At 28.9% G+C, this 25,721-nt stretch overlaps 1 protein-coding gene and 1 pseudogene across 2 annotated transcripts; one reads left to right on the top strand and one right to left on the bottom strand.

The window, feature by feature from the left end:
• Nucleotides 1–4,387: 4,387 nt before the first annotated feature.
• On the bottom strand, nucleotides 4,388–5,202 carry LOC114162478 (glutaredoxin-C6 pseudogene; annotated as a pseudogene).
• A 13,099-nt stretch (nucleotides 5,203–18,301) lies between these two features.
• On the top strand, nucleotides 18,302–20,420 carry LOC114164865 (heat shock factor protein HSF30-like). 2 transcript variants are annotated; one of them, XM_028049639.2, is made up of 3 exons: nucleotides 18,302–18,794; nucleotides 19,021–19,870; nucleotides 19,971–20,420. In XM_028049639.2, the coding sequence occupies exons 1-2, from the start codon at nucleotides 18,477–18,479 to the stop codon at nucleotides 19,831–19,833; spliced, it is 1,131 nt and encodes a 376-aa protein (XP_027905440.1). In that variant the 5' UTR covers nucleotides 18,302–18,476; the 3' UTR covers nucleotides 19,834–19,870; nucleotides 19,971–20,420. The 2 variants fall into 2 exon arrangements, with proteins under 2 accessions (XP_027905440.1, XP_027905439.1); XM_028049638.2 differs by having other exon boundaries at nucleotides 18,304–18,794; nucleotides 19,968–20,420.
• The last annotated feature ends 5,301 nt before the right edge of the window (nucleotides 20,421–25,721 follow it).

Genomic DNA, 25,721 nt, shown 5'->3' with positions numbered 1-25,721 from the left:
TACCAGATGTCTGCAATACTGAATTAGCACAACTCTGTCCACAGTTTAACAATAGTTAGCCTAGCCTAAAATTCTTAGAAATGACAAGAAGTCATTAAAATAGTGAAATAAAGCTAGCAAAGGCAACACCTTTACAAAAAGGTTAACAAAAATATTGCTAGTATAACGTAAGCCAATACTTTGGTGAGATAAGTTCGAAAAAGCCTTAGAATAGGCGTAAAGTATAAAAAATGTGTAATCTGTATTGCTAAGTTCCACCCCAACAAATGTGTTTTACTAGTTAACTTCTATAAAAGTTAATGTTCATTGTCTAATCCTTTGAAAGAGTTGCACAACTAAATCATTGGTTGAAAGTTTGCCTAATTCTATTGATTAATAACCGTTAAAAGTGTGTGATTATGAAAAATCCTATTGTTTAGCATGCCTAATTTTAATGAATGACATTAGAATGACAAAGTAAGCATTGGTTTCCTCTAAAGTGAGACAACTAGCTTTAGATGTTAAAGCATAGTAATAATTAATTACAAATTCAGCTGCAACGATGATAATTAATATTAAACACTATTATAATCAGTAATTACTACTGTTATACTTTTAAATGATCAAAAGTGAGTAGATACTTAACACTTTGCACATTCAATCCATTTTTTTTTCTGGACTCACTTTTACATCTTCATCACTCTTAGCTGTTTAAATACAGGAGATGAAATAAAATTTTCTAAACTACAAATAGCTCTTTTGAATATCAAATAAATCCTAAGGAGTTTTTGTTACTTAACCCTGTTAAAAACCTCTTTGTTGACGCTCTGATAAAGTGTATGAGAAAAGGAATACGGCATCGAAACTCTTAATCCAGCAAATGGCAAGACTCCAACAAACAACTCCAAGAAGCATCAAAGTTAAAATGACGCAACCAGAGCCTAGAATTATCAAAGTGACAAGAAGTCACTAAAATAATGAAAAATAACATAAAGCTACTAAAGGTGTTTGATATATGTAGCGTGCAAAGATTGCACTCCTAAGTGACGCATTAGGCAAAAAGACGAACAAACCAACCAAAATCTGCTTCGGAAGCACTGAATATCATCAGAGTTAAGAAAATCCTCCAACCTTTTCAGAATTGAGTATATTCCCAGTAAACACAAAATTTCCATGCAATATCTAATGCTCTTTTTGAACATTTTTTAACAACTGTTACAACTTTCTTTTGGTAATAACTTGGAGAACGGTTTCTCACTTCAGCGTCTTCCATGTAAAGAATTTCTCTACTGTAGATTAAAGACTACTTATTGAAAGTCCTAAAATTCATGTAAGGGAATAATATCTCTTCTTTTGCATCAGATCACACATCCAAACTAAAACTACTTTCACTAACTTCTACTTTTCATGTGAGTTAAACTAAAGACACAAAATAAGAATCTGGAATGTACATTAATATGAACAAGAAAGTGATCTTTCATATTATATCTAACTATTTACCTATACAGACAAAATGAGATGAAAAAGTAAGAGGAGAGGTGAGAACTCCATGAAAGAGTCTCTATAGACGAATAAAGTTAAAATAAATAACACCACCACTTTGCTAAAAAAAAAGATGTGTTTATGTGAGCTGGTATTTCTTCACAGCCATAAAATAATTAAAGAGGCTTTTTGATGTTGAAGTATGTTTTAAGAAGAGAGTGCAATACCTAAAGCCCAAGCATAATGGAGCATTTGATTATGACTTGTGCTGCCTAAAGCAAATGCGTTTCGCCATTTTGACGTCTTTGTATATGCATTATAAGCATACTTGCATTTTAAAACCCTTCAATGATATCTTCAATAATATTATCGTGGCTCCTCCAATTCCATGGTTCTGTATCAGATGGAATCATTATGCTTACCTGAGGTTCTAAGATTCTGCTAAGATCCGCCATTTTTTGAATAAAAAAACCACAGCATGCTTGCCACGTCTGAATTTGCATTATAGAAAGCAAAAAAATTAGAAAGTGAAAGACGCACTCAGACACTCTTGGATTGTTGCAGTAGTTTGTTGTAGCTGTAGTGGTTGATGTTGTTGATGTCATCATCTTCTGTCTTTTCCCAACTCAAAGGAGAAATAATTGGATCACATAATCACATGGTGGGAAGTGGGGTTAGAATTTAGGACACTTACCCTTAATTATCATCCACATACCTCCCTCAGTTTTCCTTAATTGGGAAAGGATCCTACCATGATTTGTTTGTTTTCCTATAATTGCAGTCTTGCGTGATACCAATTATCATACCAGAGTTATTGATGATTAATTGCTTTTCATATATAATACTGTTTCTCTTAATTATATTAGTGATTAATTTTAATCAAGTTATAATATAAGATATCTTACATTGGATTGTATGACTATAATATATATATATATATATATATATATATATATATATATAAATAAGCTGATAATTTCACATCATAAACCAGTTGAAAAGAATATGCTAGCAGGATACTACTTATTGATTTCGGTTATCTATTGAGTTGTAATCTGAAGTTGTCTTGGCATAGCTTTTACAATGATGATTCTTACTAAATTCTGATAACAGTTTATGTTTTCAACTTCGAAAGGTTAGACCTTAAGTTTAAGACAGTGAAGGCAAGGATTTGACAAAAACACATACTATAGTCTTTTGGTATGATGATGTCAATAATTTGATACCATTACTATTACCTCTGTTCTAACTTTGAATCTATATTTATATTTTTGCTGCTTTTGTAGAGTGGCCAATGAACTGATAATAATTTTGTATAATTTATAGTTATTTCTTTAACTGATTAATTACTTTTTAATGTGAAACTTTTGACAAAGTAAAAAATAAATAAAACTAAGATTCCAAGCCAGAAAACTAATTTTGTTTTTTTTTTTTTGTTTGTTCAAAAAGACATTTGGCACAAGAGTCAAGATAATGAGATAATATTTGTCAATAATAAGATTATAAGAGAACCAGAAGCACATTTTTGTATTAATAAGATTATAAGAGAACCAGAAGCACATTTTTGTATTTTTGTATGTGTCAATTATCTTTTAACCTGTATTTAAAACTCAATTTATCTTAACATATAAAATTAAATAAATTTAACTTAATTTTTATTTTGATATCTGTATATATATCTAAGATTCAAAATATACCACTATCTTTAAGAGTTGTGATTATTTATTTACATTTTATTGGGTTCCATCTTTCGCATGTAAAATAGTTTTTTTCAATAATAATAATAATATAATATTATTTTAAATAATATATATTATTGAAATAAAAATTTAAAATAACATAAATATTAAATTTTGACTCATTAAAATAATATGATATAACTAAAAAACTGCCACCACACCCTGTATAGTCTGCTTGAACTAGTAGTAACAATAGTAATACCATTAGCAAAAAGGTGGGCAAGAAACCCATATCATGAATGCGGACATATTTATAGGGAAGCTAGCACATCTAAAGGGAAACAAAATGTATATGGTTTAAAAGACTTGCACCTAATAATATTTATTAAAGTGTGAAATTATAATACCATACTCTTTAGAAGCTCTTCACTTCTAGTAACAATGTAATATTTTATATTAGTTGCAAAGACTCAACACTTTATGCACAAATTTACACAACAAATTTGATTTAAATAGTAAAATACATTAGTTTAAGCTGAAATTCATGAATATATTTTAAATTTCATGATAGTTTGAAAAACTAAATGATGAAGTATTAGTTGATTTGTTTGTAATAAGTGGAGATGCATGGATTTAATAATTTGATGAAAGAATGCAACCTTGTTTCATGATGTTTACTAAAGTAGAAATGCTTTGGGTTGTGAGAAGTGTTGGTGATCAAAGGACTTAACTCGATATGGGACAACCAAGGTGAAAAAGGCTATCATATCATGTCTCACTAGGATAGTATGTGTGTTAGGTCCCACTTACCCAATCAAAACCAGGTTGCCATTATTATTTGTGATCCCAAAAAACAAGAGGATAATGAACAAAGATAAAAGCATACTAGGTATATAAAACAAACTGCCATAATTTTAACCTTGGAAACTAATAAATTCACATACAAGGTAAAAGGAAAGAGAGGGGAGATCGACAAACAGATAAGCTTAGGATTCCCGAAGCAAACTGACAAAGTCACCGTCATATCTACGGTCCCGATTGCTTCATAATTGTCAATGGGACCAATCTACGGACCCGATCAATCTACCGGATAACACATTCATTCAAGACAAATTAATGTTATTGTTATTATCACCCGATGCCATGGCCATCAATGTTCTTTCTGTACAACTTTTTTTTTTTCTTTTTTTCCTTTTTCACATCGATCCACCAGACCCCAGGTCAAAGCAAAGTTTCATCAACAACACTCAAACAGAAATTGAGATTTCATTTCACAACCCTAAATTATACAATTAGCCATGTTTCAGTTTCTTGGTTTTGAAACTAATACTACTAATTATAATAAGTAATAATAGTACTGGCTAGGTAGATAGGTACTAACTAGCAATTGCATAGCATATATATATATAGCATAAGATATATAAAGATTAATTAAGAAGAGAAATAGAGAGAGGAATGAGACAATGGAATGTAGGAATATTGATAGGTGACGTGGTCGCTTGTGCGAGGTGGTGGCTGGTGGCTGGGATTGGGTTGTGTCATTATACCCAGAGAGCGCCGACCTGGACGAGTTTGGGGATGAGATGGCCGCTGACGTGGAGGGCGACAAGGGATTCAAGGCCACCGATGCAGTTGCCGCCGATGAATGCTGCAGGGGCGACGGTGTCTGGGAGGGGAAGGGCGGCGATCTCATTATCATCTAATTCGATGACGGTGGGATGAACGCCGATGGTGGCTAAGAGCTTCTTCATGACATGACACATGCAGCAGGAGGATCGGGTGAAGATGATGACCGGGTGCTCCGATATGAGTCGTTGGATCCTGGTCTCGGTGGACTCGTCTAGGTCCATGGAGAGTGAGGAGGAGGAGCTACTCATGGTGGGACTCAGCTCTAGCTCGTTTGAATTTACAAACCCTGATCCTATTCCTTGCATCCTCTCACCTCACTGTGACTTGGTGCAGTACAACAAGAGAAGAAGAAAGAGTCTGTTTCTGTTCTTATATTTCTGTGAGAAACTCAAAGACAAGAAACTCAAAGACAACGCAAGTGGAACCGAGTTCCACACTCTTTTTATTTTATAAATCACACACCCCAAATCGTGCTTCCTTACATCACAAACTACTGTTCCTCATTTTCTACAATCGCTCCCATCCCTCCACTTTATCCCACGCGCCAGTTTATTTTTTTATTATGCTCTGTAATGTATTACAATTACTATAAAATAGAATTACTAGAAAACCATATAATTATAAGAAATATATACATACAGTTAGAAAGTGTACTACAACTATTAAATCCAATATTAAATCCAATGAAAGGAAAGTTTGTAAAGTGGTCGTGCTGAGATTCATATGTATGTGTTACGCGATTTGGATTCGTCAAACAAAGAGATTCGACTTCTTTTTCTATTAAAATGTACTGATACCTCTAAAAAACCAAGTCACTTATGCTTTTATTTTTTTTTAGTAGTTGTAACTATTAATGTTACACTTTAGCAAGTAAGGATTCTTACCAAAAACAAATTATTACTAGTTACTAAGATGATTATGCTTAGGAAGAAAATAATAGGGGAGCCACAAGGGCTCGCGCGCGTGGTAAAGCTTTTATCTTATGTTTATGTACACAGCGTATTTTCGGGAGAATCAAAAGTAAATAATCATTTCAATTTTTTTCATCATTTTAATTTTAAAAAATCAGTCTCAACCTTTCTGAATTTCTACTTGATCTGTCATTTTATTTTTATATTACCTGAAATACATTTCTGTATTGGTAAATATAAAATTAGACATTAGTGAAAATAATGTATTAATTAACAAAAAGTAAGAGTATGTGAAAAAAAAAAGGGTTTTTTGTCCCTCAAGTTTCTAAAGATGCAGGACTAAATTGGTATAAAGTTTCGAAGAGGGACTAATCCCAAAATTCATTGAAACTTGAGGGACCAAAAACATATTTAACCCAAAAAAAAATTTGTTTTGATTATACACTCAAACATTCATTTAACATTTATAATTTCTCCTTATTTCTTTTATTATCTAATCGTACCATGTTGCCAATTATATCTACATTTTTTTTTTCATTAGTTGAGTAACTAACATATTGGTTTTCTTCTATATCATTCCCCATTAATTTATTTTATAATTCTTTTATGAGTCACAAAATGACTTCTTTAACAATTTAAGTAGATTTAAAAAAAAATAAAAAATAGGGACCATGGCCCCTATAGCCCCCCTCCCTTTTGTCAACAAGTGATTCTTCAGCATTGTAATAGGTTTGAGTTACTTGAATAAGCGGTGATATTTATAACTTGACTTTTGTGAGTAGAAAAATCCTATTCAAAGAGACACTTTACCTTTAAGTGCCTTTAAATTCTATGAAAGAGGTTAATCTTGGTGAACATCCAGAAATATTCCTTTATTATCATGTGTGTAATAAATGAAATACCACCAGTACTTCTTTTAAATATTATGTTGGTACGTCGTCATCAAAGTCATATAAAGGATTCCAATTACAATAATATTATTTAACTTATTCATTGTAGTATCTAGATCCATATCCTTCTTATTATTATTGAAAAAAAACACATTATTAATTAAAAATATTATTACCTTTACTTTTAAGAATCATTTTATTAACCGAGAAATAAAATAAAAATAAAAAACACAAAAAATTAATATGAAAACTCTAAATATGAAAAAACAAAAACAATTCTCATTGTCCAATGAAAACTCAAAGAATAATTACTATGTGCAAATTTATACAACACACAAAAAACACTCTAACCCTTTGATCCCAAGTACACCCATACCCTCTAGAGCAAGAATTTAACTATACCCTAACTACAAAAGTGTAAGAAAAATTAAACATTAATTCAAAGTGTCTTTGACTTGGGACAAAGAATATCATGGATTTAGAGTCCATTATTATATAATCATTAACACTCACTCCCTAGCTTATCCTATAGGCAAGGTGATGAGGTGATATGGGATTTTTCTAGACGAATTATTTATCAATCTAACAATTATAAATGATTATTAATGATTATCGACTTTGATATCAAACATTAAATTTTGAAGGAAGATCTAATAGAGAGATTCAACAATAATAATCAATATAAAACAATGGTATCATCTGTGAGATAATAGATTTATAATTTTTTTACAGTTATATTAATTAACTTTCTTATTTTCACTGAATATAAAATCTAAACTATTCACATTTTGCTTCAAACAAATGAATCATAAAGATAACTATTAAATTAGGCTCATCTAAACTAATATAATCATATTAATATTAATATAAGTAATTTCAAACCACGATAGATAGTTAAATATTGACTATGATCATATTATTGAAGTTAGTATCAATATTTATTTTTTATTTGTATGAATTATATATATTTCTTGTATAAAAAAAATGAAAAATAATACTTAATAATGGAATTATTATTCTAATATTAATTATAAGGCTTAATTAAGTTTTAAGTCTTTCATACACTAGTGCAAAATAGGAATATTATATCGGTTCTACAGTACATATTAGATCGATCTCGCAACCGATCTAATATACATTGATGTAATATGTCAAAAATATATTAGATCGGTTGTGGACCAACAGACCTAATACCTTTAACAAAAAAAACATTTTCAAAAGTGACCATGCGAAGGTGTAAAGGAGAGAACGACGAACACCAAAGAACATTGACGAACCAACACCAATGAACCACCACTAATGAACCACCATGGAGAACACAACAACCTTACACAAAGCACTGTGGACCCTTTAGTTGACTAGGAGACTTTGCAAAATAGGATTGGGACCAACGTCATACATTTGGTAAAGCAACGACATCACGATTGTGCTTCATTTGCAGAGGAGATGGGAAATCACCAAGCGTCGAGAAGAGACAACTACAAAGACAACTTTCACCACAAACCAAAACCCTAGGCATGATAAAATGGGAGAAAAAACACTAACTTATTACATAACTTGTGGGAAGAGAAGACGAAGCTTGCTGAAGCATGGCAGCGGTAGGGCATGACTACAATGGTGAGTGGCATAGAGGAGACAAGAGCTAAGTTGTTTTTTCGCAAGAAAGATAAGAAGAAACTACAAAAAGCACAAGAGAGAAGATAAAGTTTGAAAAGTTAAAAGGGTTTCGTACTTTTATAACTCGAGAGAGAAGATCAAGTTAAAGAAGTGAAAAGGGTTTTCATGCTTTATAGTAAAGAAGACATATTAGATTGATTGTTTCTTCGATCGATCTAAAATCTACAATTAGATTAGTTTTTTTTTCTATAACTAGTCTAATACGCACATATTGTTGGGAAATATAGGTTACTACAAAAGGGAAAGAAGAGTCTAGAAATTGGATCGCGACTTTCAAATCCTCTTTCCTTGTTTTGCAGCAATGGTTATGAACCCAACTTTCATGTTGTGCATGTCTATTATAATAAACCGTGTTTTTCATTCCTAATATCGTCTAGCTTCATTCGAAGTTGTGCTGCAAGTCTTGGTGCTTCTGTTTTGGTTTGGTCAAGAACATTGCAACAATTATTTTATTGTTTGAACTGTTACAAATAACCATCGTGGGTCATGATATTTTTTAGCCCATCTCTACCCCTCTCTCCACCTATAAATAGGTCTAATGCTTGATTCATAACACACAACGCAACTCACATCTCTTTCACTCTTACATCTCTTTTTCTCTATCCTGCCTTTATATTTTTCTTTTGTTATCCTGGGTTACTTACTCCTTTGAGAAATATCCATATTCTTGCTAGTTTTGTAGATCTTTGGACAATCCGAGAAGTTTTTGTTGTATCCCGAGAACTTGTACAATACATTGTGGATAAGTCCTTAAGGACAATGAATATATACACATCATGAAGTGTTTGCTACAACCGATTATATAGTATGTTATAATATCACCATTTTCCAGTAGTGATAAATCGAGTTTTGAGTCTCTTACAAATTTTTCTATATATTGAATCTACGTAATATAATTTCTTTGTGATCCTTACCATGTGATTTTTATCTTATCACATCACATCATCTTATTTGTTTGTCTCGACATATTAAAAAAAGGTGTAATTTTTGTAATTAATATGAATAGTTTTACAATTAATATAATATTATCTCCACACATTTTATATTATACCATAGCATTATTTTATATTAACTATAAAATCTCACTTTCACAAAAGTAAAATTATGATAGATAAAATAACAATCAAGTATCACCGTTATTAAAAAAATCAACTAACTACATAAAATCAATTGAAAAATATAAAAATTAAATACTTACTGAACAAAAAATAAATTAATAAAAATTCAATTAAAAATACTCAAATTTATAAAAAATAAAATATAATAATAATAATTATCAGTGACCCTAATGATAAATTTTGTTAAATAACAGTTGCCGAGAAGAAAAGTAACATTCAAAATAAGTTGAAATGAGGTTGAAAATTCTAATCGAACTAAATTTATGCACGCGTGTTTCACTTATTGTCCATGGGATGTGAAGATTTGATGCATGTTCAAATTCAAAGACCACACAAACCTAATGGCACAACAAAAAGTGAGTCACAGAATGTGGATTCTGATTAATTATGTACTCACGACAGAAAGCGTCATTATTTTGATTCCAAAAAATAAAATGAGGAGACTGAAGATGCAAATTGCATCATCTTATGCTCAAAATGAAACCACATGCCACCATGGTGGATTGGTCAAATACTCTTTATGTTTCAAGGTGCTCGTGATTTGATTTATATTGATTTTTCAGATTTTTTTAATACATTTCACCGTAAAATATATTGTGATTTGATTCAAATTGATTTGAAATGCTATTTTTTTTTTAATTAGAACCAATACATTTTTTATATTTTTCAATTTTGATCGAGTAATTATTATATGTTTTTCGTCATTTTTAAGACACTATACTTTATATAGGAAAAAAAGATAGAGAAAATATTTAAAATGACTTTAAAATCGGCGTTGTTTTCCTTTTTTTAAAATAAAAAATATAATTAGTAATTAATTTTATTCATTAAATCTTATAATTTGATTTGAAAATATCTCTATGAGTTTTTTTAACATAGTTGTATTGATTAAAAAAATTCTATATATCATAAGTGTAAAAAAAAGGCAACATGTTGTATTGTGTCTTAAATATACAAATTCTTATGTAACTGAGTGGGGTTAATGCTTTAGGGTGTCTTTTCTTAATACGCAGAGGAGTTTCTTTCCTTTTTCCTTTTTTCTTTTTCTTTTTTATTTTCATATTTTGTTAAAATGTATATTTAGTATCTATATTTTTTATACTAAACTATTAATGAAGAAGAAATGGGTAAAAGAGGATTTACATGGTTTATTAATTTAACCATTTTTGGGAGATTGTAAAGAAAATAATGGTGGATTTCATTAGCTTAACTTTTTGGGAGAAAGTAATGATTTGATAAAAAGTGAAGAGTGAAAAATAAACAATGAAGGTGACAAAATGAAAAATTAATTTATTTGGATTGAGTAAAAAAAAGTAATAAAAGGTAAAGAGTGTACAAAAAGTTTATAATTTAACTAACCGATTTGAAAAGAAAAAAATTTGATTATAATTTTTATGCAACGAAGTTATGTTGCTGAATAATATATTATTTTTAATTAAGTAAGAAGTGTTTTTATATATTCAATCATCTCATATCACTTAGAAATTAAAATCAATGATAATTTAAATATTTTTTTCTTCTTCATATCTCGATACGTTTTTTAAGAGTTCTTCCATAAAATAAACTAGTTTTTCATTGACAATATGTGCATGGTTAATCTATCATACTCTACATATATATTATATCATATATGATCAACATATATAACCCATATAATCATAATCAATTTGTTTACACACTTCGTATGATGAGCATACAGACATACATAATTTAAGGTTGCATGTAAATCAGTTTTGAGTAGAAGTGAAAGTGAGGAAGTTATGAATTCAGAATGAGTAGAAGCTGAAGTTATGTTGAACAAAGAAATAAAAGCTCCGATACACGAAGAGCAACAGTGCTTGACTCCAACAAAGAAAGGTTCAAGAGTAGCAATGTTTAAAATAAGTTAGACATGTAATAAAACTTTTTCAGATATATAAAAGTAATTAAAGTCATTTTGAGATTTTGCTTTATGTGAACATATCTTTCTCCCTAACTCGTACTCTTCTCTTTTCCAAGCGTGACAACAACACAGTCCTTCCTTTCATTTTTGCACACTTAAAACGAAAACAAACAAAATCAAACAGGTAATAAAAAAACATCATGCTTTCAAAAATAACTTTTTAAACAAAAATAACACTAATATTTTGACGATTATATAAATACCATGGAATCAGTGACGAAGCTTGGATAAAATATTAAGGGATGCCAAATTAGATTTTTTTATATATAAATTATTTCTTTTAATTAAAAAATATATATTTATTTTCTCTCTTCATTTCTTCTGTTCAAAACAAACACACAAATGATTATCATTCACTATTATATTATAAAATAATTATAATTTTTTTAATATAAATTTATCATATCTCGCATATTAAAAAAAAATTATCACCAAATAATGGTACACAATAAATATATGTGTTTTCGTGCTCAACATCCAAAATTTCAAAAAATTTAGCGCTTATTAAATTATTAGTTTCTCTTGCTTTAAAGTAGATTCCTAATACTATTATTCTCTACACAACTTCAAGGTCTAAAATAGTTTTATCTAGAAGAGTTCTATCAACAATTAGAGTATAATTTTATGATTTTTAATAGATAGAGATCTGCCTAGAGGATAGAATAGTCACATGTAAGATGAAAACAAATTGTTTAAAAAAAGATAAAAAATTTCAAAAAAAAATTATTCGATCTAAAATGTTCTTTAATTTCTCATTTTCATCATGTTGTAATTTGATTTTAAAAATGGTGAGAGATCGATAATGAAAGTTGAAATAGAAAAAGGAAGGTGATAAAGATAAGAAGATATGAGAAAAAAAAATCAAAGAAAGAAGAAAAATAAATTATAGAAAAAAGACTGTCAAAGATTCTACTGATTTAAAAAATAAAACTTTATTAAATTTAATATAAATAATATAATATAATATAAATACAATTTTAAAATATATATAAACCATAAAATTAAAATGAAAAAACTTTGAGAGAGTTGTGATTACCTGTAATAACGAAGTACCGTTTATGGATGAAATGAATGCATCGTGGGTGGGTTGAATGGTATGACTTTTGATTAGTGGTGAGTTTTATAAGTTCTAAATATCGACACACCTCATGTTCATACTCTTCCCTATTAATTCTATCGTCACTTTCTATGTCTCAATCTCTAAGTTTATGGAATAAACAAATCTTGTGCATCTAACTTCATTACTTAGCATATGTCCCATAAAGTGAAAGTCACATGTCATGGTTCCGAGCATTAACCAAAGTTTGATTCCTTCCTATTATTGCTTCCAATGGCCCAATTTTATTCACTATATACAATACGCATTATTAATACACCACCACTTAAATTTCACCTACATATGCTCCTAATAACAATTGTATTAGGTTCAGTTTCTCATTGATTTTGTTTTCCATATCTTCAAACAAATATTTTTTTTGTAATTACTTTCAAACAATTTTTAGAATAAAATTAGTTTCTAACAAATTAAAATCAACTTAATTTATCTATAAGTTAAAATTTAATAAATTAGTTTGACCAGAAAACATGTGCATGCATGTATTATTTATTAATAATCATATAACTCACTTTGTAGTCAAACTTGATAAAATCATTATAGACTACGTATTTATTTCTACAAATTACATAAATTTCAATAGAATTCTATTTGTAAGATTGGCATTTAACATTAGTGACTAAATTAAATAATTTCCTTACACATTCATTATTTATTCCTCCAGTAGTAATAAATAATTTATCTTTTACAGTTAATTTAAATTGATTTCCTTTTTTGATTAATATACAGCCCTATTGAAATACCGTACACGTTTTTTCACTAAAATTCCATCACTTAAAGTTTAAAAATATCTGAAATAATTAGAATCATCAGTTAAAAAATGCACCTTTGCCATGCTAAATTAGTTTTAAAATATCTGAAATAATTAGAATAATCAGTTAAAAATGCACTTTTGCCATAAATTACTTTATACTATTAATTAATTAAATGGTTAAATATGTTTTTTGTCTTAATTTTAGTGAAAATTGGAATTAATCATTCTTGGAAATCTTAAACCAATCTAATCTCCCAATTCTGTAAATGCATGAATTTAGTTCTTTTAACTAAATTTTATTAAGTTTATTTGACATTTTAAAACGCATTTCATTGTATTATTTTAGTTTGTTGATACCGTTTGATACATATTCGTATAAATGTTACTTGAAAAACACGTTTAAAATGTCAAATAAGCTTAAAAAAATTATTTAAAGGATTAAATTCATAAATATTTAAAAATGAGGGACTAAATTAGTTTAATATTTTCATGGGAAATTAATTTCAATTTTTACTAAAAATTGAATTGAATGACCAAAAACATATTTAACCCTTAACTAAAAATTATACAAAAATTATTTTGTGAAAAAACAAACCTTACATATTAATCAATTCACGACTGAGTATTAGAATGAACCTCTAGATAATTTACTCAAATTAAAATGTTAATTATTAAAATTATTATAGTTTCTAATTTCGGTATGTTTATATCGGTAATTTAGTATAACTGAATGAATAATTTATCACAGTTATAATTGTTGCTTCTTCTTTCATAAATTATTGGTTTTTAGGATTATTGTCCAATATCTAATAAACGATACATAATGGTTTCATTTATTTTAGAGTCGTATTAAAAATATTATTAACTGTCATTTTAAAAATTTAAACTAATATTAATTGCTTTATTGTTATTTGGCATTTTACTTAATATTTAATTATTTGATATACGTGCATATATTATTATAAAAATGGAAAATGTAAAATAAATATTTTATTAATAAATGGTATTGTTTGGCACTTTTTTAACATTATTATTTGCATTTACATTGATCCAATGCTGTCATTAATGCCTGTCGGCGCCGTTCAATAGATATTTGTGAAACGTGTTTGAATTATTAATTCATTTTCTTAAAATACTAAAATACGAGATTTCAGTTACGTAATTTTTAAGATAATTTTGGTAAAAAATGTGATTAAGAATTTAGGGGTGCATGTGGGTGAGGTAATCAAATGGTTAGCTTGGCACATGGGTGACGCAATATGATGAGACTGTACGGTGTCCTTTGTTTGTTTAACTAAGATGACTTCATTATCTCACTTTGTCTGTTTGTGCTACCATTATTATACAATGAATTATTTCCCACTAATACATCAACTGCTTTGGTCGAGAACGTTGCTAATGTCACATTAATTTTGAAATTTAAATATTAACTTTTAAAGTTTTATCTGACAAATATAATAATATAAGTATTTGGAAAAATTTATTTTCCAATATATTTTTGTTTTTTATTTTGATAAAAAGTGTAAATTAAAAGATTTTCATAAAAAGTATTAGCAAACTTAAAATTAATTTTTGATTTGCAAAAAATGTGATTAAAGTAAAGTGTATACGATATAATTTTTTTTACCTTATTATGTTACTTATTATTATTATTATTATTTTAAATGAAGTTTAGTGTCCTTAAATAATAATTTTTATATTTTAAATAATTTTAAACTTGCAGTCATTTGAACTAAAAATATGATTTTAAAATCCGTATAAACAATTTTAAAATATCTAAATTATCTGCTTTTGAAAAAATATATAGATTTACAATCAATCCACTTATCTAGATTTGGATTTATGAAATTCAAACTAATGAATTTAAATTTAATTTTGATTCAAATTATTTAAATTTATAGTTAATTAATGAAAATTCAATTGTTTTGTAAATAGGGATAACAAATAAATTTTTATTTTTTAAATTCGTTTTGTTTTGATAGAGAGTTATTGCATTGATTATGTATGAATATGGAAATAAATAACATTCGATATTTTTTGTAATTATTATAAAGACTGGGATAAGTATATCCATTTTGTTTTCGTCTTCGTAACTGACCAATACTCATTCCTATTTTTATCTTATCCCCATTTAAGTTACTAAATTATTCATAACTTTTTAAGAAACCTAAAAGATTTATATTTAGGAAATACTAAAAGTAATAAAATAATTGTTATAAGAATAAGACAAATATATAGATAATAAAATATTCACCAAGTCAAAAAAAAAAGTATGATATAATTAGGGATGTCAACGGGACGGGTAGGGTACGGGTAGTAGCTCTCCCGTATCCTACCCGCTAGATAAATATTTGCTCCGTACCCGTACCCATATCCGTCGGGTATCCGTTATGCGGGTACCCGTCTATTTTTTTCATATTCGCAGATATCCACGGATACCCACAAGTATTTACAAAATTATTTAAAAAATAAATATTTAATCATAAATTCAAATAAAATAAAATAAAATACATCACTGTCATAAATTTTAAACAAATTTTAAACTAACTCAAGTCCAAATAATTATAAAAATAAATATAAAATGACGTTCAACATGATGAAAATTCTTTAATTAGTGTTTTGATCAACAAGTCCACTTTCTCCGATTGATTCCTGAAAAATAATCAAATAATAAACCTTAACTGTCACGTGCCAAATATTCTTATTTTGATTCCATCATTTGACAACAAGCATACCATAAACGTCACTATCTATATATGGTTTAATGTATATGCCCAATTTGAAAGAAGGAGAAGAGAAAAATGTTAAGGGATGTACTTGAAAGAAGACAACGTATCAATACTTGAAGTTGGAAGAATGAAGACAGAAGACAAGATGTGCAACTTATAAAAAATTAGGACAAAATGTTTTTTACTAATATATATATATATATATATATATATATATATATATATAAAGATATTTTTGTGAATTAAAGTTTAGCGGGTACGGGTATCCACGAATACGGATACTATGATACCTGTACCCGTCCCGTTAACATGCGGGTATAAAAAATATTCGTACTCACGGGTAACGGATATCCATTTTTAATATCCATTTCTTATCCATTGCAGGTTTTATCCGCAGATACCCACGGGTACGAATATTTTTGACATCCCTAGATATAATTATAATTGAAGCGCTTATCTACCAAGATAGAAGAATCGGTCAAATAGATCAAGTTTTGAGTATTACTTTTTCCTCTCCATATTTTTTTCTACACCTTATCAATTTTGAAATTTATTTTTTGAAACACAAAAATCATTCTAGTAACTTTTTTTAAGAAAAACACTTTTCTTGAAATTTTTTATAGGGTGGGAGAAAAAATTATAGGACGTGAAAAGTAATTACTGTAAAGTTTTTGTATACTTTAGCCTAGGGATGACAATACAAGCTTACTTCGGTGGGTCCGCAAAATAATGTGGGATGGATCGAGGTATTGAGTTCACTGGCTCGCACTTAACACACATAACTTACAAGTTGTGCGTGCCAGGGGCGAAGTGGGGCGGGACGGGACGGACTGGCCCACATAACCTATCATTTTTATACTTCAACTTTTGAATTTATGTGTAAACCAGTTTTTGAACATATTTTGGATTATTTTTTATTGGACTGTTAGACTGGTTTTGGACTGCTTTTTATTGGACTATTACAATGTTTTTTATCATTGAGACATGGTTTCTTTACATCTTTAATGTTTATGTTCAAGTTTTGTGGTAGAATATTTTTTTTTTTGGATTATGAAATATTTCATCTTCAAATTGATTTGATCAATGCATTTGAAGCTTTGCATCCTTAAAAGTATTTAAATGCATCAAATTAACTTTTAAAATTATGATGCTAAAAAATGTGGATCAACCTACACGCCTACGGGCAAAAGGAATTGGAGCGGACAATATATTTCAACCCGTATTTTCTATACGGGCGGATTAGCCCAGCCCACAACGTGTGAGTCTAATGCAAGATGGATCTAAACAGAGTTAAGCCGGTCCGTATTGGCACCTTGACTTTGGCTACTACCATTTTTGTTTAAAATTGAAAAGAAAATAAGTTAAAGAATAAATAACAAACATAAAAATGCGATAACGGGTCAAGCCCAGTGATGATATTGAACTCTGGAGCTCGTTCAAGTAAGGCCATGCCAATTACTGTCCTGGTTGAGTTGTATATGGGCCTAATAGTAACTCTTCAAATGCAATTGTTTCCTTCACCCACCCCCCGCTTTCAACCCGCAACCCACATATTTTTGAAAGATAAAATTACCTTTTGGATTTATTTAGAAATAACCCAGTATGTTTAGGGTTGATATAATCTCTCTACTTTAAACACTCCAATTACCTGGTTGCCTTTATCAATTAATTTTAAACACTCCAAGAAGAGAAGTTGGATGAGAATATTGAAAAATGGGTGGTGTCATGAAATTTCACTCTAAACGAGATGAAATAATCTCTCTACTTTCCCATTTTCAAAATTTTTTCCCCCGTGAAAATAGTTGTCCCAAGTTTTCAATGTGTTGGTTTTTTCCTATGTAAATTGATAACTTCCTCCGTACAAACTAATTATTTGTTTGATTGAATCATATCATATATGACTTGTAAAATTAGGAGATTATTCTTAATTTAGTAAATACTAATTTTTTTCTAAAAATATTATTTTAAAAAAACGAACTAAAGACGTAAGCTCGTACTTTGATCTAAATTATATTTATCTAGTTTTCTTCTCTCTTTTTTTTCTCAAAACAAATATCACATATAAAAATATGTTTTTACGTTAATATTAACATACTTAAATAAAACACTTATAAAAATAAATAAATTTATTGTTTCTTCCTTTTGTTGTTTTCCTCTTCATCTAAAGAATTTTTTCTTTTTCGTCGGTTTTCCAAATCAAGCAAAGCAAAACAGTGGTTTGTGACAGTGCCAACATCATCTCTCTGTAACAGTGATTAACACGCGTCGGTTCCATGTTGAAAATATATTTAGGGTGGAAGCAGCCGATAAGTCGAGAAGTTTCCAGAAGTTTTACAAAATATCTTTGGCACAGTAAATTGACAAATGGCAGAAGCTTCTCAGAGTCTTCAAAAATCTCTTCCAGTGTCACACTCTCTCTAGAACCTTCCTTCTCTCATCCCTTAAATTCCTTATTCCCTAAGCCCCAAGTAAACCCTTGGTTTATTCACACTTCGTCATTCACCGAACTCTTTCTCTCAGATACTTATACTCACACTGCATAGCAGAGAGATTAAGCTTCCATTTAAGGAAAATGAAGGGAGGGATAGTGAAAGAGGAAGAAACAATCGCATTTGCAGCTGCTGCTGTTGCTGCTGCTTCTTCATCTTCATCCTCAACTTCCAACCTCTCCCCGCAACCAAGGGAAGGGTTGCACGACGTGGGTCCCCCTCCGTTTCTCACCAAAACCTTCGACGTGGTGGAAGACCCTTCCACCAACGACATCGTTTCGTGGAGCAGAGCACGCAACAGTTTCGTCGTTTGGGACTCTCACAAGTTCTCCACCACCATCTTGCCTCGTTACTTCAAGCACAACAATTTCTCCAGCTTCGTCCGACAACTCAACACCTATGTAAGCATTTTTTTTCCTTCTCGTTTCCTACTCAATTTCTTAACCTAGTTTAGTGTGTGTGTATATATATAAACTTCTAAAGTTTGCAGTTTTTAATCAACAATTTAGAGTGTTCTTCTGAACGAGTGTGTTTGAGTGTATCTTTAAAGGATTTTTTTTTTTGTCTGGTGGTTGTAATAATTTGATGTGAATCCTAACTTGGGAAATGAATGGCTGGTGGGTGCAGGGTTTTAGAAAAGTTGATCCTGACAAATGGGAATTTGCGAACGAAGGGTTTCTGGCGGGACAGAAGCACTTGTTGAAGACGATCAAGAGAAGGAGGCACGTGACACAGACGCAGTCACACGAGGGAGGAAGCGGAGCTTGCGTTGAATTGGGGGAGTTTGGATTGGAAGGTGAGATTGAGAGGTTGAGGAGAGACAGGACAGTTTTGATGGCTGAAATTGTGAGGTTGAGGCAGCAACAGCACAATTCAAGGGAGCAATTGTTGTCCATGGAGAGCAGATTGCAGGTCAGCGAGAAGAAACATCAGCAGATGATGACTTTTCTTGCTAAGGCACTCAACAATCAGACTTTTATTCAGCAGTTCCTTCACAGGAACGCTCAGAAGATAGAGTTGCAAGGTGCTAGAAGAAAGAGGAGACTAGCTGCTTCCCCAAGCGTGGAGAATTTGCAGCAAGATCCTGTGATTGATGCGGCATTGCCAGTTGAAGAGGAATCCACTAATATTGAGTCTCTTCTCTCAGCTGTTTATGACGATGATCCATTAGAATCAAGCTCTGAACTAGAAGACCCGGCGATGTTAGGTTCAGTTCCTACAACCGGTGGTGGGAGTGATTTGGGGGTTGTAAGTGATGCAATCTGGGAGGACTTACTGAACCAAGACTTGGTTGCTACGAACCATGAGGAGGAAGTTGTAATTGGTGATTTTTCACAAGTTGATGTTCCTGTGGAGGATTTGGTTGCTGATCCTGATGAGTGGAGTGAGGATTTGCAGAACCTTGTGGATCATATGGGTTATCTTGCGTCCAAACCCTAGTGGACTCTGACAATTTTTATCATCTAGAACCGTTGTGGTATAACCTCATGAGGCTTCATTGTTTTGTTAATATTTGTGGTTTGATAATTTACGTGATTGCAATTGATGTAGCATATGAATGATTTTATATGCAGCAGGGAAAGGTGGTTGCTGCAGAAGAGGTCCCCAGATATTGCTCTTTATCTGCTGTATCCTTTGTAAAACAGACATGTGTTTTGTGAATAGCTGAGTATTCCTTGTACCAGTAATGATGATGCTGTTTGTACTATGTTGTTGCCCCCTTTGGATAACTACATTGTACGTTTATTTTTTTTTTGCAGGGTAGGTTAATGTTGAAGTGGCCTATTGCTTGGAAAAGAAGTAGTAATAATCTAACGGTAAATTGATGAATTGTGAAACTTTCAGTGTCGAGAGACTGTGAAGTAAGATCGTTGACTGATTCCAAAGAAGAATATCATTAACAATCCCCTTTACTCATCCGCCATCTCACCTTGTCCATTGGTGTACACTGAGAAAGGGAAATACACATTCTTCCTGTTTTATCTTTTATTTTATTCTATATTTTTTTAAAAAATTGTTTTTTTACCCGTTGTTGTACTAGTAGAAACTCATTTTTAGAAGTATTTTAATTATCGTAATTATTGAAAAAAATTAACTTTTATGGTATTTATAGTGAAAGAGAGATCAAGGATAAAATAATAAATATAAGATGTGTGTGAAAATAACAATGTTTATATCTTTATGTTGTATTTTCAATGTCATACATAATATGCTAAATCACTCTTTTAGTCAGTATAGCAAATAGTTAAGATGATGAGTTTATTCCTTATATAAATTTTAAAAAGAAATAAACTCGTTACTATACCTTGCTCATTTAAAACATTGTTTTAGTTTTATTATTATTATTTAAACTGTGGGACGTTGGACTTTGATTTTACTTACTAATATAAAAAAAATACGATTTTCATTTCATTATAATAGAAATTCATAATTAAAACAATAGTGACTACAGCAATATTTTAATAATAATAATATTTTTTTGTAGTAAGAATAATGTATTATTAATGTTAAAAATAATAGTTATAAGATAATATTATTATATTCTTCTTCTTAGTATTATAACACAAAATCAAATAAGCTTTTGAGTGTAATAGTTTCACAAATATACAACTTTTGTAAAGTTGGGTAAGATTATTATCACTATATATATATATATATATATATATATATATATATATATTTCTTTTGCATACATGGTTAATTAATAGTACACAAATGTTTACATAGACATTAAATTGTTGGCTTCTTATCGAATAGGATTTTGTAATTTGTGCTAACAATACACAAACTTAATATTGATATTTCACAAGACATGATTTGTAAGGCAAAATTGGGAACATTGGTCTTCAGGTAAGGTTCTTTGGTTTGAAGATTTGTCCATGTGCATTGGTTATGTTATGGAGTCATTTCAAAGCAAAATAGCAACGTTATAAAGTGAGATTTAAGGCTAGATAAATTTCATAAAACTAGTTTAATTAGACAGTGTTTATATTTATTAGTGATTATAATTTAGTTATATGTGTATAATGTGAGATATTTAATAATATAATAATAAATTTAACTACGATAGATTCTTGATAAGCTGTAATACTATTTCAGAAAAGTGAAATTTAACTATAAACAATTATATTAAGTTTGTTTGACAAGGTGAAGGCTATTGCTTTCTATGGGATCTATTTTCCGGATCACAGTAGGGAGAAATTTTTTGGGGGTGTAAGAAGCAACAGCCTAACGTCAATCACCAAAAATAGCTTCTAGGGCCCAAATCGAATTTGTTGGCTTCTCCTCAACCACTTGGTAATTACTCTATTTTATAACCGTGAGACAAGAATAGAGTAAATTATAAATCACACTAACAATACGATAATATTTTTTTCTGGTATTTTGTTTATTTGAAGCCAAACCTTTATTTAAAAACTGCCATATAATAAATAATGTAAAAAATCTGTTTAATGAGAGTGAGTGTGTGAATAATTTTAAAGACAATATTGACACGCTCTGAAATAGATTTGTTTGGGGTTAAATATGAAGTTTCTCTTTCTTAGTTAACAAAAGTGAGTGTGAATAAGTTTCTCATTGTACAATAAAATAGAGATAAATCAAACTTTTTATGTGTATTTCTTCTTGACATTAACCAGCTACCGTCATATTAAATATGAGTATATAACATGATTATATAGTAAAATTATGCAAATTAATCAAGATTTATAATTTGATCCCAGCATAATTGTAGAAACTAATCATATACCTCTTAATTAGTATATTCTAGAGATATTGTACCCTAAAAATAATATCGATTTACAATGTATAAGTAAAAATAATCCTTAGTTTACAAATTATTTTGTAACGATAAATTAGATTTAATCCACTTTGAATAATATATTTTGAAAAAACATAACTATCTATTAACTTTGGTAGAGCATGTTAGACTTTTTATTCTTTAATTTGGTATTTTCCCACCAAATTGCAATCACATCATAGGGGTGGTGGGTTGGTACCAAAAACTGGTGTTCAGTGTAAAAAGATGTGGTGAAACAAAAGACAACCAAATTTGGCCCCCATCCTACAAAGATATGAAACCAAGATTATTCATTATAAAGAGATGCGCATGTTTTTCAAAATAATTCTATTACATTATTGGTTTAATAGTTATATATATGTTATCAATGTAATTTTCAAGATAACATTTAGTCTACATGAGAAGTTATTGTTTGGTATCAGTATTCATGAATATAATATTTACTATTTTTTCATTCATCATATCTTTGAATATTTGCAGCTATGGTATTGACGAGTACTATAAATCTGACAACGATACCCAATTTAAATTAATTATGCGATCTTACAAAAGTATGAATGTTTCGAACTTATCCTTTATGAGCAGTTTATGCTAAGGATATAGGGTATATTTGAACTTTTTTAAAATAATAATAAGCTAGGAATAAAAAAGTTAAATATAAACTTATTAACTAGTAGAAGATTTCACATATTTAGCTTATTTTGTAAAACAAATTTAAGTTACAATTGTGTGATATTATAATACTAATTCAAACGCATTTCTGATGTAAATTGTAATTCAAATTGATGGGGTCTCTATCATGTTCATGTTATAAGCAGAAATAAAGTTAAATAGTATTCACACTATCTATTGATGCTCAATTCAAACACCGTCTCTATCATGTTTTCTATCAACAAATATAAAGTTAAATAGCATTTATAGAGTACCAAACCTATTTATTAATGAAAAACAGCAAAGAAATTTGGTATTTTGTATTTACGTATGAATATGCCTAATACAAAAAAACAAATATTTTTACAACATAGTTTCCCGTTTATTGGATTTTTTTTTTTAATTGATGTTACATGAAGTATTTAAAAAAACAAGAATCTCGTTTTTTTCCACGTATAAACTTTTGCTTAAGATTTATGATACTTTAATATTGTTTAAAACAAAAAAAAAACTTTATTTAATTACTCACTTTGATAATATAATATATATTAGTGTTTTAAACAAAAATAAAAATATATAACTGAAATATATATATATATATATATATATATATATATATATATATATATATATATATATACATTGACGGTTAACAGTTACTGATTTTCAAAAATTATTTTGAAAATATCAAAATAGATATAAAAAAAATTAAAATGTCAAATGTTTAAAATATACTAAACTTATATCAAGATTATCATTCAAAAATCCATATTCTAACATGAAAACAAATACTAAAAATTTGTAATTTACTATTCATCATATCATAATAATATTTCATTATAATAGGTTAATAAAATATAAAAGCATTATACTCTTATACTACATCGTTTGAACTATTTATACTCTTAAACTAAATTATTCTATCCTTACAAATTTAACCAAAAAAAGAAAACATTATCCTATATTTATGTTTTCCTCTTTTGAGGTAAATGAACCTTGTTTTTATGGTGTTGATTTCTTCACCTCTCCCATCCTCTTGAACAACTAAAGAAGATAACTTTATTTTATATTCTCCTTTTATCGACCAAATAGATAATGTAAAGCACTATTGAGTTAGAAATGCAAAGAAAATAACATACTATATGTATAAATGGCTCAAATTTATGAGTTCCAATAGCCATTGTTAACAGAATATATCTTAAATTTTCATTGGCATTCTACCAAGAATCTTGAATCCAATACCCACTTCAAAAGTTTAATTTCAGACTCCAAGGTATATAGAAGCCTCGTGAAACAACATATTCTCTCAATAATAGATCCTTTTTGACCAAAATATTTTACAGAATCTCATGGAATTATTGAATAAATTAGGAACAGAGATGACTAGTAACTATTTCTTATCTTATCCATCTGGTTGAAAAATAAACCATTTTGTTAGAAGAATATTCGTTTATAATTTTATAACCTCAGGGATATTTTTAAAAAATATTATTTTATGATAAATAAAATTATATGAAAATTATTTTTCACGTATAAACTCAAAAAACTATGCTTTTAAAAATATAAATTTGAATAGTAAATTTTACGTTCTAAAATATAAATTTATAAACAAATAATACTTAAAACATGTTATTTGAACAAGAATTATTGTAAGAAAACTACTCAAATCCATGTTGAATAAAATAAGATAAATAGCATATAATATTACTTTGTTATGTTCCTTAGCAAATGACAGCATTATTGCACACGTACACGTGCAATCTATTCACACTATAATTGTCTTGTAAAACTTTATAGTCACCTATAAAATTACAAAGATTTCATAAAATATAGTGTACCCTTAATTTTTTTATATGAATTCAATTAAAAAGTTCTTTAAGTACAAGTGTCACAATAATTCAACTAACAATGGAGTTAATAATTTTAAAATGTATGAGAATTCGTAATTAAATGTCGGTATAGATTTTCCATTGACAATTGTATATATAATTTAGAAATTAATTACTGTTATTGTATTTTTTACAGTCATAAATATTGGTACATAATATTCACCGATTTTGCTAATTTTTTTACTTTATTTAATGGTATACATCGTGTGGTACTTAAAATATAATTATTATTTTTTTCATTAGATGATTTAAATACTCAACTGTTAAAATATCATTTATTAAAATGATTAAAGGTATAAATTTGTAAGACTTACACTTAATATCATAAAATTATCTTCATCGTCCTTTCATAAAATTTTACATCGTACTTCCACTCTCTAAGAAAAATAATATCTTAGACTCAACTATATATTGTTAAATATATTTATTATACAACTATCTTTCTTAACAAAATATTAATTTATACGGTTGTAGAGCAAAGAGGAAATGTGAAAAGAAAAAAAGTAATCTCAACAAATCATCACCCATGCAACGAAATAATAATTCACTATTACACAGTAAAGCATTTAATTGTGCTTACTTTTGTTTTATGAAAGTTCCAAACTTAACTGTGAAGTGTGTTTGCGCATTAGCCTAAATTTACTTTATTTTTCAATTTAAAATTATAATTTATATTATTAAATTTGGATTGCAAGATGAGTTTATTTTTCTAAGAGAGTCTCAAAAATATAAATTTTTTTCTTTAACAAATCGAGAGGTGATAAAGAATATGATGAAATGAATATAAAAATTTGTTGTTATAGTAAAAGTATTACTGTCCTTATAAATTAGGTGTAACCAAAGATGATGCAAATAACGTGTATGAAGATGGTGTTAATATATAGTGAGTGAGAAGAAAATAGAATTTTTGAATATATTATGATGATGATGATGATGAGATAATGGTAAGTGATTATAGACAAAGTATTGTGACAACTGTAGTGACGTAT

Source organism: Vigna unguiculata, chromosome 9 (assembly GCF_037176805.1).
Source record: "Vigna unguiculata cultivar grain cowpea cultivar isolate G323 ecotype 2 chromosome 9, ASM3717680v1, whole genome shotgun sequence".
Taxonomy (NCBI): Eukaryota; Viridiplantae; Streptophyta; class Magnoliopsida; order Fabales; family Fabaceae; genus Vigna; species Vigna unguiculata.
This window is presented reverse-complemented; position numbering and strand designations above follow the sequence as displayed.

What these genes read in the sequence shown, in the direction of transcription:
- LOC114164865 (XM_028049639.2), top strand. Translation starts at nt 18,477, where the DNA reads ATGAAGGGAGGGATAGTGAAAGAGGAAGAAACAATCGCATTTGCAGCT. An exon ending in TCCGACAACTCAACACCTAT is followed by an intron (nt 18,795 to 19,020) that starts GTAAGCATTTTT and finishes TGGTGGGTGCAG; the next exon opens with GGTTTTAGAAAAGTTGATCC.